The sequence below is a fragment of the Bos indicus x Bos taurus genome, chromosome 3 (assembly GCF_003369695.1).
Source record: "Bos indicus x Bos taurus breed Angus x Brahman F1 hybrid chromosome 3, Bos_hybrid_MaternalHap_v2.0, whole genome shotgun sequence".
NCBI classification, from domain to species: domain Eukaryota; kingdom Metazoa; phylum Chordata; class Mammalia; order Artiodactyla; family Bovidae; genus Bos; species Bos indicus x Bos taurus.
This window is the reverse complement of record NC_040078.1, coordinates 17,113,497-17,130,433: the sequence shown is the minus strand read 5'-3', so window position 1 is coordinate 17,130,433 and position 16,937 is coordinate 17,113,497. Positions and strand designations below refer to the sequence as shown.

The 16,937-nt window shown below is 50.5% G+C and overlaps 1 protein-coding gene across 3 annotated transcripts; it reads left to right on the top strand.

Annotated features, from left to right (window-relative positions):
* The first annotated feature begins 5,273 nt into the window (after positions 1 to 5,273).
* Positions 5,274 to 8,055, top strand: S100A9 (S100 calcium binding protein A9). 3 transcript variants are annotated; one of them, XM_027533127.1, is made up of 3 exons: positions 5,274 to 5,383; positions 5,688 to 5,907; positions 7,642 to 8,055. In XM_027533127.1, exons 2-3 carry the CDS (start codon positions 5,758 to 5,760, stop codon positions 7,960 to 7,962), a joined length of 471 nt encoding a protein of 156 aa, XP_027388928.1. In that variant the 5' UTR covers positions 5,274 to 5,383; positions 5,688 to 5,757; the 3' UTR covers positions 7,963 to 8,055. The 3 variants fall into 3 exon arrangements, with proteins under 3 accessions (XP_027388928.1, XP_027388946.1, XP_027388937.1); XM_027533145.1 differs by having other exon boundaries at positions 5,279 to 5,383; positions 5,747 to 5,907; XM_027533136.1 differs by having other exon boundaries at positions 5,280 to 5,383; positions 5,691 to 5,907.
* The last annotated feature ends 8,882 nt before the right edge of the window (positions 8,056 to 16,937 follow it).

Genomic DNA, 16,937 nt, shown 5'->3' with positions numbered 1-16,937 from the left:
GCAGAGTGGGCTGCTGCTGCTGCTGCTAAGTCGCTTTAGTCATGTCCGACTCTGTGCGACCCCAGAGACGGCAGCCCACCCGTCCCTGGGATTCTCCAGGCAAGAACACTGGGGTCGCACAGAGTCGGACAAGACTGAAGTGACTTAGCAGCAGCAGCAGCAGCCCACTCCGCTCTCTTCCCCTCCTGACACCCGCTTAGGACCAAAATCCTACCTGGCCTGCTAAGTTGACCAGCCCCACCCTGGTCATCTCCCCCTCTCTCACCCTCCTTGGCTACCTTGCTGAGGGTCCTTGTCTCACTCCTCACCTGGGCCAGGAGGCCCCACATCCAGCCTGGCTTCTTCCAAGAGACCTTCTGTGGAAAAGAAGGAAGGAAAAAGAAAAGCAGACAGATAACACAGGCTGCTTCAAGTAACGTATTGCCTGAGACAGTGGTTCTCGAAGAACGTTCCAAGGAACCTGGGGGTTCCCAAGACCCTGCAGGGGCTCCATGAGGTCATGACTATTTCCAGTCATGATATAACATTGCAGTCCATGATAATACACCCTGAACCACCCACCACAAGAAGCCTCCCACCAACCAAGTATCCCCAGATCCTCCCCTTCCTCGCTGCACTGATATTTACCCCAGTGACCCTAGAACAACAGTGGGTCAGACTATTCGTACGTTAGCGGGCACCAGGGAGGCGGCAGCACACTGCACTAGCAGCCCCTGCGCTTCTCATGCTGTATTCTTTTCAAACGAAAATGTGAAGCGATGGAAGCTATTCATTTCATTCGATCTCAACCATGATCCTCTCAAGGAAAAGCACTTGCGTGATTGAAGAGTAAATTGAACTAGCCACTTTTTTCATAGAAACACCATTTTTACTTGAAAGAACAAATAACAGCTCAATTATGGATACTCATGCTACAGTATATAAGGCAGACATCTATCTTGAAAATAAACAGAGTTAAACTTTTACTTCAAGGAAAACCAGTAGGATGTGTTAGTGTAATAAAACTGGAACTTTCGAGCAAAAATTAGAATTTGAAAAATTTGGCTCTGCTACCATGAGTTTGACAGTCTCTCAAAACGTAAAGATTTTCATGATGAGATCAGTGGTTTTATCAATAAATGTGATTTTTACATATGTCTATATATTAGATAATGAAATGTGCCAGCATTTGGAAGATGTGGATAACCCAGTGAATCAATCTTTTCCAAGTGACCAGTATATTAAGTTACAGAGTCATAGGAGACCTATTTATTTTTTTTATTTTATTTTTTAACTTTACAATATTGTATTGGTTTTGCCATATATCAAAATGAATCCACCACAGATATACACGTGTTCCCCATCCTGAACCCTCCTCCCTCTTCCCTCCCCATACCATCCCTCTGGGTCATCCCAGTGCACCAGCCCCAAGCATCCAGTGTCGTGCATCGAACCTGGACTGGCGACTCGTTTCATATATGGTATTATACATGTTTCAATGCCATTCTCCCAAATCATCCCACCCTCTCCCTCCCCCACAGAGTCCAAAAGACTGTTCTATACATCAGTGTCTCTTTTGCTGAGGAGACCTATTTATATTTCGTGATAGACCAACGAATTCTAATGTAACAAAGAATTGATTAATATGGTCTGAGATTCTAGGACAACCCTTTCAAAACTTCCACTTGTTGAGTTTTGGTGAATTATCAAAGAAGAATATTCACAACAAATTTTATTGTAATTATTTATATAAGTGTAGGCTCAGTCATATCTGACTCTTTGCAACCCTATGGACTATAGCCTGCCAGGCTCCTCTGTCCATGGGATTTTCCAGGCAAGAATACTGGAGTGGTTTGCCATTTCAGCAACAACTTTTAAAGACTATTAATATATTCTCCTCTTTCCAACTACTTATCTGTGTGAGGCTCGATTGTCTTCAAATCTTCAAACAAAAAAACAAATACCATATATTAACACATATATATGGAACCTAGAAAGATGATGCTGATGAACCTAATTACAGGGCAGCAATGGAGATGCAGACGCAGAGAGCAGACCTATGGACATGGGGTGGGTTGGGGTGGGGAGGAAGTAGAGGGTATATGGATGTATGGAGATGTATGGAGAGAGAAGCATGGAAGTGTACATGACCATATGTAAAATAGATAGCCAGTGGGAATTTGCTGTATGACTCAGGGAACTCAAACCAGGGCTCTGTAACCACCTAGAGGCCTGGGATGGGGAAGGAGGTGGGAGGGAGGTTCAAGACAGAGGGGGCATATATATACCTATGGCTAATTCATGTTGATATATGGCAGAGACCAATACAATATCGTAAAGCAACTATCCCTCAATTAAAAATAAATTTTAAAAAAGAAAAAGAAAACAACACATACAACAAACTGATTACAGAAGTAGGAAAGTCCTTTTGTCTTCATATAAGCCATGCATTAAAGAGGTGTGCAAAAATGCAACAAAAGATATAATTTTTCTCACTAGCCTTTTTTTGAAAATATAATTATGTCTCACTTTAAAAATATGTTACTAGATAATGGGCTTACTGATACTATTTTAAGTGAATTAATAAGTATTTTAAATTGTATAGTATTGTATATACTAGTAGATGTAACCCATATAAACAAAAACTCTTAGATACTCAATAATCTGTCAAGTGTCAAAGGGCCTTGAAAACCGAAAGGTTAAGAATCAGGGCCCAAGAAATGCAGCAGGCTGTCCTGACACAGATAGGCCACAAGGAGGCAGCACGAACTCTGATCATCCCAGGCTACCTACCGTTCACCCGCGGAATCTCCTTCATCTCCATATCTTCTTCACCCCTCCCCACTTCCTTGTTTTCCTTCTCTGCATTTTCCCGAGCTGCACAACTTCTTAATTACAGGAAATGATCATCTTCTCAGCGTAGTTTCTATCAAAGCCATGTCAGTCACATATTACTCTGCAACCGTTTATCAGATGCCTCTCAGATGACGTTAATCTTCCAGGGATGAGTAAAAGGAGTTAATAAGCTAGTGAGGGAGAGGGACCCCAAGGTCAGCCATTAGAACGCCAACGTGGTGATAATGTGACAGCTCTTTATTTCCTGTTTCAGAGGGATTCCCGCAAGGCAGAGGAGGTCAACAGGGACACGCTGAGATATTCATCAGGAATTTCTGGAAGGCTCTGGAACTTCAGGGACGCACTGAGAACAAAAACCAGGTTCCACAAGAGATAGGAGAGAAGGACTGGAAAAACGGGAGCCAGGGAACAGAAAATGGGGAAAGAAAACTCCCCAGAAATCACAGAGATTATGAGTGAAGACAGCAAGAAGGAGTCAGGGGAAAGGATTTAGACTTGGGACCCCTCTTGGTCGTAGCCTCAGGGGTGACCAAGCTCACTGATAGGTCTCGAGCTGCTGAGCGTCTGCCTGCTCCCTTGTTTGCTTGTGTGCTTTTAACACAGCTGAGGAAGCCATGCCCCCTGTCCAGAACCAGGAAAACTGTCCCAGTTCATGACCACTCAGGCAGCTCTGAATGTCTCTCTACGAGAAGACCCCACTTCCCACCACTGTTTCCTTCCAACCTCTGGCCTTGGTTGGCAATGAGGAGGCTGGGTGGGATCTGGGCACTTATTGACCAAGCCAGAAATAGCCAACCCAGGTCACAGCCTCTACAATCAGCCTCAGCCTCACCCAGGCCTGGGTTAGCCTGGGACCATGAGGTCTGCCAACCAAGGCCTTTTTTTTTTTTTTTTTTTTGCTGCACAGGCTCTGAGTTCTGAGATCTTTGATCTTCCTTGGGGCATGTAGTGTCTTTCAGTTGTGGCATGTGAACTCTTAGCTGTGGCATGTGGGATCTAGTTCCCTGACTAGGGAACAAACCCAGGCCCCCTGCATTGGGAGCATGGAGACTTAGCCACTGGACCACCAGGGAAGTCCCCTGCCCCTGCCACCGCCTTCTGTCATGAGGGAACTCACTGCCAAAGCAGGACCCCCAAGTGAGGACTCCCTTCTGTTTCGAAGCCCTGTCCAGCTGCTCACTCCACCAACCACCGACCCTCCTCTCCTCCTACCCATTCACTTCCATCCTAACTAACACTGCATGGTCCCAGCCAACATCTCTGCAGAAAGTCACGGGGCAACAAACAGACCTGTGTGTATTTCACACTCACTCATTTCCCCATTCCTGCATTTATTAATTCAACAACTGTTCATTCTACATTTACCGAGCAGGCTCTTGCTCCATCCTGGAACCGCAGAGGTGATTCAGGCCACATCCCTGGTTCGGGCAACCTCAGCAGAGTGGAGGAGAGAGACCTGAAACACAAGAACTTCAGGCGTTGCCCTGCAACCATGCTTTGTTCAGGGCATACCATGTTTCATAGCTAATGTTTTTATTTTCCTTTCAAAGTAGTTGACAAATCTTATAAGCAAGAGTTTTCACAGAAAAAATCAGATTTCCTGAACCTTTGAAAGGTCCGTTAAATGATCCACTCTCTCACGTGCTGCCTTCCCTTGAGGTTGAGTAACAGCGGCCCCCTCAAGTGGGGAATGCTGTCCTTTGCCACAGTCCCCACCACTCTCTAGTCTCTCCAACCCTGAGACCCACATCTGCTGTCACAAGTCACACTACGGATGGTGCTCTTGGTGCTCACCAGCCCACACTGCTTCACCACTTGGCTCCAGGACTCTAGCTCCTGTGAGCTTGGGTCTCGGATCCTTGGTCCAGAGCGAAACATGCCCTGATAGAGGCAGCAGAGGGCGCTGTGGATGCACACAGAGGGGCACCCAGGTGAACTTGCCCCATAGCCTAAAACAGAGATTCCCTAACTGAGGAGGGAACCGCGCAGGATGGCTGCAGGCTGTCGTCTGCACCACCTCCATCAGCTCAAACAATGGAGGCAGACCCCTCGCCCTCTTAAAAGCCAGAGCCAGACAGGTGCAGGAAGTTCAGCCATCCTTGTTGGGCTGCCACAGCTGGAGCCAGAGTGGGTTGGCCACCTCAGGGGTCCTCAGCCCACCACCAGCCCCTGGCTATCACAGGTGGGAAGCACAACCTTGGTGGTTGTTGAGAGAGGGGTCCCAGAAGAGAGGCAGCCTGCTTCCTACCTCACTCAGGGGGACAGGGGCGTGGGGTGGAGGGGAAGTGGACCAAGCAACCAGCTTCCTCCCAAACCAGCTCCAGGCCAGGGCTGGGAATTTCACAAAAAGTCAAAAAGAGCTCTGTGAACACTTCCTGTCCTGGCCCAGCCCCCTTCCTGGCAGTGAAACAGCCCAGCCTGGGCTTACCACATAGGCTCATCTATGAAGCAATCTTCGCACAAGAGGGCTGAGTGTCTCCATCAGTGGTGTATAAAAACTGGGCCCACATCTTGCTGTCAAACCCTTCTGCGAGGCTTCTCGGCTTGGGTAAGTGAGCTGCCAGCTACCCCGGGGCCGGAGCCTGCCCACTGACTCTTCACTCCCCTTCCCCATCTTCCTTTCAAACCTGGACGCCCTCCTTGATTGACTGCTCACTTTAAAGCTTCCTTCCCTTTTTCTTAGGTCATGCTCTGCTGCAGTCTCCTATCCTCAAAGGCTTCTTTTTGGGCATTCCCTAGACATTCTATAAGCCATTCCTCTCATGTCTGGAACTGGGTCATCTCCCAGTTCAGTTGCAGTCCCCAATTTCTTTTCATTCTGTATTTTCCTCTTCATTCCTGTGTGCGGACAGTAGGAGGGTCCAAGGAAGCTTGACAGTCTTCTAAGCACCCAACTCCGTTGCTCAAACAGAAGGCGGGAAAATGGAGGACAAAATGTCACAAATGGAAAGCAGCATAGAAACCATCATCAACATCTTCCACCAGTACTCTGTACGGCTAGGGCACTATGACACCCTGATCCAGAAAGAATTCAAACAGCTGGTGCAAAAAGAGCTGCCAAACTTTCTCAAGGTAAGGCTGGATTCCCGGCAGACCTGACTCAGTCTGGGCTAAGGATGGAGAATGGGGATACAGTCAGCAACCAGCAAGGAAAATGTTCCTGCCCCTCGACCCAGCCTCCAAAGGCAGTGGGCTCCGTGTTTAGAGCAGGATTTGGACCCTGTCACTAGAGGCGGTCCACAGTAGCTGGTCCCAACAGCCTGAGCTTGTGCAGTGTGCTGGGTTCCGTCCCAGGCGGGGCACGTAGTGGCCAACAGGGACCCACTGTCTTGAGGGGAGAGACTTGTGGCAAATGTGTTGACCAATCAAGAACACAGAGAGATTCACTGCCAAAAGAGTGCTGTGGGCAATGTGGACTGGGCAGGAGACAGGGAACTAGTTAAATACGTGAAGGGTCCCTGCAAGGCGGTGACCTTTGAGCTGAAACCTGAGTGTTGGGAAGGGGCTAGGGGAAGCAAGTGACAACGACCCTTGGAAGGAAGCTAATGAGCCTCCAAGCGTCAGATGAACTTAGAAGACCCAAGAGGACTTTTCTAATCCAAAGGCTCTCAGGTAGGAAACAAATAAACAGCGTGTGGGAAGGGACCCAGCCCAGCACCAGTGTGGACAAAGCGCTCCATAACATGTTAGTTTATTTCCCTGATCTGAAAATGATCCGGCAGCTCTAAGAAAAGGAAGATTCATTCCACTGGATCTTTTTGTTTTCTTTCCAAATTTGGTGACTTGGGGGACACAGATGCTGTGCTCAGAAGGCTGGGACATGTAAGTCCCAGTCTCAGTTCCATTTCTGGAGCAGGATAGCCCAGAATAGGTGGCCAGCCCTGCCTGGGCCCCCCCCCCCACCTTTGTAAGGTGGAGAATTGCAGTAGACAGAGTCGGGGTGATGCTGACAGCTCCCCGCAGGGGCAGAACTCAGCAAGACAGACTCTGGGTCAGGGGGGACAAGAGACGATACAGCCAAGATGTTGTGTGGGCAAGATTCTCTGTGTGACCCCTACTCCACCCCATCCACCACCCCCAACATACAGAGCAGATAGGCCAGGAGTGAAAGCCAGGTCCCTGCCCGGGGGCTGCTCAGGAGTGACGGCTCTGCCAGGACAATGGCAAAGGTACAGAAGAGGAGATCATGGTGAAGCATTGCAAGAGGAGACTCAGCAAAAGTGCCCAGCCAGTGGGTGGCAGAGCTGGAGCCCAGGGGGGCCTGGATCCTCCCCTCATGCCCTTCCTTGCACACTTATCACACCATCTCATTTCCTTCAGATGCTTTCCCACCCTACAGGTTGAAATGAGGGTCACTAGCCTGGAGAGGGAGGGAGGGGAGGCTGTGAGAATGGGACAAGTCTAGGCTCTGGGTCAGATTGTAATGTGGGTGTCCTCCCTTCCACTCCCAAGCCTTGGCAATCTGCACGAGCTAGTTACCCTCTGCAAGACCATTTTTGCAAGTGTTCCTCAGGGAATTCCAAGTCTCTCTATAATTGTCGTAAGAACCCAGTGAGGAGACATCACCGTACTTACTGCGTGACCTTGGGCAAGTCACTTGACCTTGGATCCTCTCCTGTATAAGGGAGAGAATAGTGGTGCCCGGGTTATGTGCGGAAGGAATTAGAAAGTATCTAATAGATGATGAAACTGAGGCCTGGAAGCCCAGTGTCCCTATGCCTCTGCCATCGGGTCACTTGCAGTGCTCTTACCTGTCCCCAGCCCTGACCACACCCAGCCCTGACACCCTGTGTCTCCCACCTGCAGAAGCAGAAGAAGAATGAAGCTGCTATCAATGAGATCATGGAGGATCTGGACACAAATGTAGACAAGCAGCTGAGCTTCGAGGAGTTCATTATGCTGGTGGCCAGGCTGACGGTAGCCTCCCACGAGGAGATGCACAACACCGCACCCCCAGGACCAGGCCACAGGCACGGGCCAGGCTACGGGAAGGGTGGCTCAGGCTCATGCTCTGGCCAGGGCAGCCCTGACCAGGGCAGCCACGACCAGGGCAGCCATGGCCACGGCCACGGCCACAGCCATGGAGGTCACGGCCACAGCCACGGCGGTCATGGCCACAGCCACTAATCAGGAGGCCAGCCACTGCCCACCTAGGGCCTCAGGGCTGCCTTCGCTGTGGGGCAGGGTGATGGGGGTGAAATAAAGTCTTCCTCCGAGTCAGTGCTCTGCGTGCTTCTTCCCCCTCCCGCCTCCCAACCTGACCTTCCCAGAAGTCTGGGCATCAGACAGTCCTGGGCCTTAATTGGGCCTCAACTTCTTCATGCAGTAATAACAAAAAAAAGAAGCAGAGAAACTGTGAATCTCTTCTGGGTCCCTTGGGCTCATCTCCTGAACCATCTCCTCCCCAGTGACTCCAGACTCCACTGCTCAGGTGCCCCTTACTCATCCCAGCTCAGGACCTCCCAGTGAAGTTGGCCATTGTCACCACAGAGAGAAATAGGTGTCATACCTTCCCCTTGACCTTCCAGCCATGTCCCAACCCAGCCCTACCCCCTCTTTGCCCAATGCTGCCCACACAGCCCTCTCCTACTAGAACCTTGAGTGTGTGAGTGCTGTGTGCTGTCATGTCTGACCTTTGTGACCCCATGGACTGTAGCCTGCCAGGCTCCTCTGTCCATGAGCTTTTTCCAGGCAAGAATACTAGAGCCAGTTGCCATTTCCTTCTCCTGGGGATCTTCCCGACCCAGGGGTCGAACCCACATTTTCTGCATTGGCAGATGGATTCTTTGGCACTGAGCCACCTGGGAACCAGAACCTAGGCCTCTGGAAGTCCTCCAGATGTGCACACAGACAGAGCGTGTCTGAGGAAGAACGCTGGAGTCAAGGACAGATGGAGTTCTAAATCCATGGGGGTGTAGGGCATCTCTAGCAGATGCAGCGTCCTTCCTGTGGACACAAGGGAAGGCGTGCACACAGGTGGGGAGCAGGGCCCTGGCCCCAGGAGGATGGGGGCGTGAGAAGGGCCCAGCCTATCCGCTAGAAGAAACCAGAGCCATCCCTGGGTCTGCAGCCATGAGGCCGAACCACTGCCATGAGGAAGGACACTGGGTCCGGGGAGCCTCCCGGGCCTGCAGGTTCTGATCTTAAGATTCCAGGTCAAGCTGAGCTCCTGGAGGGGTCGGGAGTTCCTCTGGGCCTCGTTGGTAGCTAAGAGCTCAGGTCAGCAGAAGCCCTGACTGCCCTGTGACCCTGCAGCCTGGCCTGGCTCCCAGGTTCCCTGCCTCAGCAGCCTCCAGACCCAGGCGCTCACCTCAGAGACACCCAAGTGACTCCCCTGCCCTCACTGCTTGCCCTGCACGCAACCTCTCCCGGGTCATCACTGGCCTGGGGTGAGCCTTCCAAACACCAGAGCCCGAATCAGGGTCGTCCTCCTGCACTGTGCTTTCAGCAGAGAGAGAACTCTGGCAGGATTAGGATGGGGCACAGGGCAGGAAAAGATGAACAGCATCTGTCCCCTGGGTTACAAGTAAAGAAAGTGAGGCATAGTGTGCAGAAGGGTCAGACAGTGGTGGTTGGTGAAGATGGCAGAGAGCCTTGAATCCATCTTCTCTGCAGCCTGGAGCTTGCAGCTCCCTCCCCAGTGCTGAGCACGAAGCAAGGAACCAGGCTCAGATTCCAGCTCCCTGCAGCCTGCCTGCCATGGACCTTACAAATCCTGTTTTAAGAGTCTTTGCTATGGCAACAGGGATGTCAGGGATCCTGCTTGAGAGTATGGGGGTGTTTCCAGGAAGCACTCCAGGCTGTGAGCTTGGGGAGCAGAGTTCAGAAGGTCCCAGTCCCTTCCCTGCCTAGGAGACCCCATAAATGGGGAGACATCTCCTGACAGCCATTCTAAGCCACCCTCAAGTCCCTGCTGTGCAGCTTGGTGCAGGAGAAAGAGAGCTGGCCTGGCAGCTGGGAGGTTTTTTCAGTCCCTAAGTCACGTCTGACTCTTTGCAACCTCATGGACTGTATATAGCGCGGCAGCCTTCTCTGTCCTTCACCGTCTCCCGGACTTTGTTCAAATTCATGTCCATTGAGTCAGTGATGCCAACCAACCATCTCATCCTCTGTGACCCCATTTTCCTCCTGCCCTCAATCTTTCCAATGTCAGGGTCTTTTCCAATGAGTCAGGTCTTCACATCAGGTGGCCAAAATACTGGAGCTTGAGCTCCAGCATCAATCCTTCCAATGAATATTCAAGGTTGATTTCTTTTAGGATTGACTGGCTTGATTTCCTTGCTGTCCAAGTGACTCTCAAGAGCCTTCTCCAACACCACAGCCTGAAAGCTCAACTCTTTAGTGCTCAGTCTTCTTTATGATCCAACTCTTACACCCATACATGATTACTGGAAAAACCACAGCCTGGGTACTGGCCCGGACTAGATGCCTCGGATAGAGTAGGCTCCCCTATCCCGTGCATCCACCATTACCTATTGCAGTGTGCCAGAAGTATGTCTTTGACTTTGCTTCCCCACTGCACTGGGAACTCCATGAGGGCAAGTCATGGCATCTGCCTTATTTTCTAGTTTATTCCCAGCCCCTGGAGTAGTGACTGATACACAGCAGGTTCTCAAACAATACTGACTGTACAGCTGTCCTAAAATACTCTACATGCTCCACAATCCCTTTCTGGGGGGTAACGTCAAGAAAGGAGGGAGAAGAAGTAGGATTAAAACCAGCAAAATGTCCCCAAAGCCTCGATCACCAGGGGAAAATATTGAAGGTTCTGTATATCATTATGGCATCTCCAACGGGAAGATAAGGGCAGTGAGGGGATGGGATTCTGGAGCCCCTCCCCAGCTTTATTCAGTTCTTACCAGTTCTGCCTTCATCTTCTGCACACTAGAAGCTTTCACCTGAATAAAGTAGTTTGTTCTGAAAAAAGTTTGAACATTACTGGTTTAACCCCACCTGTCCCACCCTCACACTTGAGTGATTCTCTCCCTGCCAAGAAGTTGGCCCCAGCCTGCCCTAACTCCTCCGGGAAAGGGAGTGTCCTCCTTTGGTGCTGACACTAAGACTTTCTTTACACCAGCCAAAATCCACCTCCTCGTGCCTGCTGAGCATTAACCATGGTTTCCTCCCACACCACTGGGGGCACAGAATAAATCTAACTCCGTCTATGCACACAGCTACCCAATCAGTTCTTCAAAACATTTTCCCTAAATCACATCCCGGCTATCCCCAGGCTCTGCACAATTGCACCAGGAATGCTCTCCTCGCCTTGAGGTCTCTAATGAGTCCCTTAATGGCCATGAGGGCCTAGAGCCTGTGTCACTGCCCACCCCCCCCCCACCGCCCCCACTTTCCTGACCACCCACCTTCCTCAAACACACGGGGGCTTGTTCCTCCAGGCCCGTAGGACTCTCCAATATGTCTGCACGTGCACTAGGGAACTGTAACCCCTTATCTAGAAGCAGGGGCAATGGCGACTGCCTCCAGGTCAGCATGGAATAAACTCTCAGGAGCACTTTGAATGAGCAAGGGAAGGTATGATGGTCCTAGGGCCCCGTGGAGCTGGAGGGTGACGTTGGGGCTGTCTTGGGGAGAGGGTGAGGTGGGGACCGCTTTGGGCATGAGGGGTGTACTGATGGTCTGGCAACCTGAAGGCCAGAGATGATGGAGCAGCTGGGCTCAGAACAATAAGGGACAGAGCTTCTTAGACACCAAGGGTTCCACTTTTGCCTTATCTCTTTGTTAGCTCGGTCTGAGAGGGGCAGGCTGCTCTAGATCCCAGGGGGGGAGGTGGTAGCAAACCGCTCTTGCAGAGCCCTGTGAGATCTTGTTAAAAGAGCTGACCTGAAGGAAGGGTGACTTAGCTTCTCCTATTCCAAAAACGTGGTTCTATGGAGTAGAGGGGAGTCATCTTCTTCCCTCAGACAAAGAATGAGAGCATCAGGGTCAAGGTTAAGATTCCCATTCCAGGTGAGAAATGCTGACTACCTCTATGATTGAGTTCTTTCAAGAAACAAACACTTTGGGGTTTCCCCAGCATTATGCTGATTGAAGAACAGAAAGCCTGTTGTCAGATGCCTGTCCCCCGATTCCTATAAGAGGGAGTTTCCCTCCTTGGCAGAGAAACCTGAACTTCTGCATACCTTTCTGGGAGGGGTGAGGAAGTACAGGGGCACCCCCCACTGCAGGACACTGCACGGAGGCTCAACGATGCTCAGAATATGCTCTGGGACGTGGGCGGTGCCCAGAGGCTCAACGATGCTCAGAATATGCTCTGGGACCTGGGCGTTGTGAAATGCTTCCAGAACTGGGCATGGAGATTAATTCGTTTGTCACTCACTTGTCTTCTTATTCACTCGAGAGACGCTAACTACACACTTATTGTATGTCAGGCTCTGTATAAGGCTCTGAGGGGCCCCTGCAATAAATAAGGCTTCACTCTGTCATTTAAGGAACTCCCAGGACTGCAGGGCTGACAAGACAGTCTCTTAAATGAGTCTGATATAGAAAATCAAAGGTCAGAGAGGGATGAAGTTCTGTGGGGCTTTGATGGGAGGGCTGCCGTTCACCTGGGTGGTCTCCTGGAGGGCTGAGTTAAAGCTGCTGGCTGCAGGCATCCTCAGATGAAGCTGCAAGTGCTTCAGAAAAAGATCACATGTGCAAAGGCCTGGATGTACAAGAGAAGGAGGTGGGAGATGAAGAGGAGAGCGGGGAGATAGAGGCCAGGGAGCTACACTTTCCAGAAAACAGAGGGCAGGAGCAGCAGTGGAGATTTGGGGAGGGAAATGATATATACATACTTTGGAAAAGTCTGCTGTGTGGGGATGATTTGGGGCAGAAGTGAGACAGGTTTGGAGGCAGCATGATGGTCCAAGTGAGGCTAGGAGAGCCCGAGGTGGTGCTTCTCAGAGAAATGATGCTTTCAGCCAGGATCTCAAACTACCTGGACCATGTCAACAAGGCAAGTGTATCTCACCACCTCTACAGGAAAAAGAAGAGGATTGTGTGATGTTTCCCAAGACCTTGCTGGGAAGGAAGGCCTCAGCTTTCACCAGCCGGCTGAGGCAATCTTACACAAGCCTGACACAAGCCCTGCCATGAAGTAAACTCCAGAATCCAACCTCAATGCCCTGTCCCCTCCCACAGTTGCTGAAAACCTGTGTTTTAGAAAGCCCTGTGTCATGGATTTTGACACTTGAATTACCAAAGTGACAGCAGGTCTGAAACAATTGGTTGCTCAACTCCTGCTTCCCCTTGGGACTCGGGCTAAAACAATTCCTCTACCCCAAGACTCTGGTCAATCCCCTGGCTGAACTAGACCCCTAGCTTCTGTCCTCAGAGGTCCCGGCCTGCACACGTCAACCAGGGAAAGTGGTCACCGGGGTAGGGGGAGAGACTGGCCTCCAGTGAGCATTCCCAGGGTTTCCCTGTTCTCTGTGAGTTCCCTCACTCTTGCCCATGAACCCAGAATTGTCTCATGTACGGTGAGATTGCACAGTGAGGAGGGGGACTATTGCCAGTGTTGCAGGAAAGGGGGATCTCTTCCAGGGCCCTAAAGGGAGCCGTTGTCTAACACTCAGAAATGAATTGTCTGAGGAGTCACACGTTCCGACAAAGCAAGAGACTTTACTGGAAAGGGGCACCTGGGTGGAGAGAAGCAGGGTAAGGGGACCCAGGGGAACCACTCTGCCACATGACTTGAAGTCTCGGGTTTTGTGGTGATGAGGTTCGTTGCTGGGTTGTCTCTGGCCAGTCTCTCTGACTCAGGATCTTTCCTGGTGGTGCACATGTGGCTCAGCCAAAATGTATTCCAATGAGGAGGATTCTCGGAGGTCAGTAGGACGCTCATCTCCTTTTGACCTTTCCTGAAGTCTTCTGAGTTGAAGTGGCTTGTTAATTTCATGTTCCTTCCCAGGACCTCCTGTCATAAAAGAACTCACAGGAATGGTTACCATGGTGCCTGGCCAGGGTGGGCAGTTTCAGCCTGCGTGTTTCCCCTAACACCAAGACTAAGGCAGGCAAGGGGTGAAGCGGAGAGTGGTGGGTGTTTGCACCAGGGCAGCAGGATTCCAGCATAGGGCGCAGGGCAGGGCAGCCCACTTCCATCCATCCCCCTCCTCTCTTCCTTCTCCTCTTGGTCTGCCGTCTCTTTCTCTTCCCTTCCTACAATATTCTCTCTGTGTCTCTTTCTGAATCTCCTTCACAAGGCGCTTTCTGCCTCTTGATCTCAGGCCTGAGGTGCAGTCTCAAGTAAGTAGGGTATTGTCAGGGAGGGGAATGCCTTTGAGGTATAATCAGGGTCATATCTCACCAGGGATGCTGCTACTGCTAAGTCACTTCAGTCGTGTCTGACCCTGTGCGACCCCATAGACGGCAGCCCACCGGGCTCCCCCGTCCCTGGGATTCTCCAGGCAAGAACGCTGGAGTGGGTTGCCATTTCCTGACACCTCCTAAACAAGATGTTCAGCTTCTGAGATGCCCGTTAACAATGGAAGGAGATTACAATGGGAATCAGTTATAGATAGGGCTGAGGGTATTGAGCCTGGAAAAGAGAAGCTGGAGGGGGTTGTGACAACTGCCTTCGAATATTGCTGAGGTCTGGAGAGAGGGGTCCTCTCCACAGCGAGGACTCCAAAGCCCTCTGTGATGGGGTGTACTTGCCGTAGGGTCCCCCCACCCTCCCCACCGCCGCCACAAGCATCTCACTTTCATTTTATAAAAGCTGTTGTTCCCCTCAGTTAGTAAACAGTAACTTGATCCTACTAAACCAATAGGCATCACTGAATAACGGAAGGGGCAGGACACTGCCACAAGCTCACAAAACACAGCAGGTCCCAGCTCGGCTGGAGTTTCTGCTTAGGGAAAGTCAGGCAAGAAACAAGTCAAGGAAGAAAGAACAGATCATTGCAGGTGCGGACGAGTGCCGCAGTAAAAGGAAGACACGCTAGAACAACTGCTAACTGGGCTGGGGAACCAGACAGGGCTTCCCAGGAAGGTGACAATGAGAATGAGACCTGGATGACAAGAAGCACTGGACAAAGTCTGCAGGGTCTTCACCAGGTAGTGACGCACTGTGACTTATGTTTGGGCATCACACTGGCTATTGCATGGACAAGGGACTGGGGACCCAGAGTAAAGGAGCACAGGAATCAGGCTGGAGGCTGTTATAGGGACTTACTGAGCCTGATGTTTGTGTCAAACACTTTGCAGGTCCCCTGCCTTCAAGGAACCTTTAACCTAACAGGGGCAAGAGACACCCAAATAGCTATTTTCCATATTAAGTTGTGGCCGTAAAACAAAGGCGATGAGAAGCACAGGGTGCCTGGGAGCACAGAGGAGGTGCTTTTCATTAGTCTTCTTGGGTGGAGCAGGTATGGGGAGGAGGGAGGATTAAGGAAAGATTCCTCAGATTAATGCTGAAAGGGCAAGAACTGAACTTCTGCTTACCCGGGGCTGAGTTAAGTAACAAGGGAAATCAGAGAAGCAGAGGAAGTCGGCTCTTGCCCATCAGATTTTCACAATCTGGTTTGCTTCCTTTTAATATTGAAGACTTTTACATATGGGCCAAGTTAAATGACAAGTCCTAGCCATGCTAGCCCCAGAGGCTCTTGGTGGCCATCTCATTGAATCCAGATTCTTCTCCTGACTTCCAAAGTCCCAGTGTGCAAGTAAGCTTAGCTCACGGTGTGTGGCAGTGTGCCGGCCCAAGACATCCTCCTGAAGGGCAGGGGTGCACTCAGAGCCCCTGGAAGGTGCACTTTGTGTCCCTTAGCTCACAATATGGGCTCAGTCACACAGTCGTGTCCGACTCTCTGTGACCCCATGGACTGTAGCCCACCAGGCTCCTCTGTCCATGGGATTTTCCAGGCAAGAGTACTGGAGTGGGTTGCCATTTCCTTCTCCAGGGTGTCTTCCCAACCCAGGAATTGAACCCACGTCTCCTGCATTGGCAAGTGGCCTTCCCATATAAATTAGTATTTTACTACTAGTGTTAATACCTACTGAGTGCTTACTTAGCATCAGACGCTGTGCTAAGTGCTTTGCATGTTTTGTTAGGTTATCTAATCCTCACTTCAACTCTGGGAAAGATGCTGCTGTTATTTCTACTTTATTGATGGGGAAACTGGGGCTTAGAGATTTTAAGTAACGAGTTCAAGGTCTCACAATTAGTAAAAGGTAAAACTAGGATCTGAATCCAGAAATATAACTTTAATCCTCATACTTAGGCCACCATCATTTCTTTGCCCAAGAATACCCTGCTTCCCATCTTTCTAGATCTTACTTAAAGTTCTCCATCCCATCCAAGTATCTCAGAACATTAAAGTTGAATTATACCTGAGTGTCCACCTAGTCTGAACTCTTCAAATGAATTTCCAAAACTCCTTTGAATTCTTCAAATATGAAGAAGACAGAGATCCAGAGAGGCAAAGTGATTTTCCCAAGGTCAGTCAGCAAATGAGGGCTTTCCCTGAGTGGTCCTCCTTTCTCATTCAGTGATGGAAGCCTTCATCCCAAGACTGCCTTCTCTGGGTCCTGAATTCCTTCATCTTCTGCCAATCCTACTCCATCCCCATCTTCATCCTCTGCCCCAGCCTCATCCCCAGGAGAGGTCTCCACAGGTTCCTACTTTCCACAATCCCTTCCAGCCTCAACTTGCCTCAGATCCACATCACAGACAGAGTGCTTTCCTCTGATGGACAGTCCAGCGAACCTCCAACCCTGGGGCCTCTGGGGCCAGGACTTATCACTTCCTGGCCTCAGTCCTGAATCCCAGCTTTCTACACATCATCTCTGCCCGGCTTTGCACCAAAATACAAAACCACCCCTGCCCCAATGTGAAGTTTCTCTTCTCACTTTTCCTCATATCGGTCATACCTGGGCTCCAGCAAGTTATCTAATCTTTTTAAATGGTGTCATAAACTCTGCCCTCCTGGCCTGTTCCTGCTGCTGAAGAGGAGGAAGATGTGTCTGTCAGAGCCTAAGGCTGTGCCCTGGATGCTGCTTTCACGGTATCCCAGCCTGCTCAGGCTGCTATAACAAATGCCCTAGACCAGAGGTCCCCAAACGTTTTGGCACCAGGGACCAGTTTCATGGAAGACAATTTT

Bases quoted from the DNA above. Each gene is read 5' to 3' on its own strand.
- S100A9 (XM_027533127.1), top strand. From the start codon at position 5,758: ATGGAGGACAAAATGTCACAAATGGAAAGCAGCATAGAAACCATCATC. The intron at 5,908-7,641 runs GTAAGGCTGGAT...TCCCACCTGCAG, and splicing joins AGCTGCCAAACTTTCTCAAG to AAGCAGAAGAAGAATGAAGC.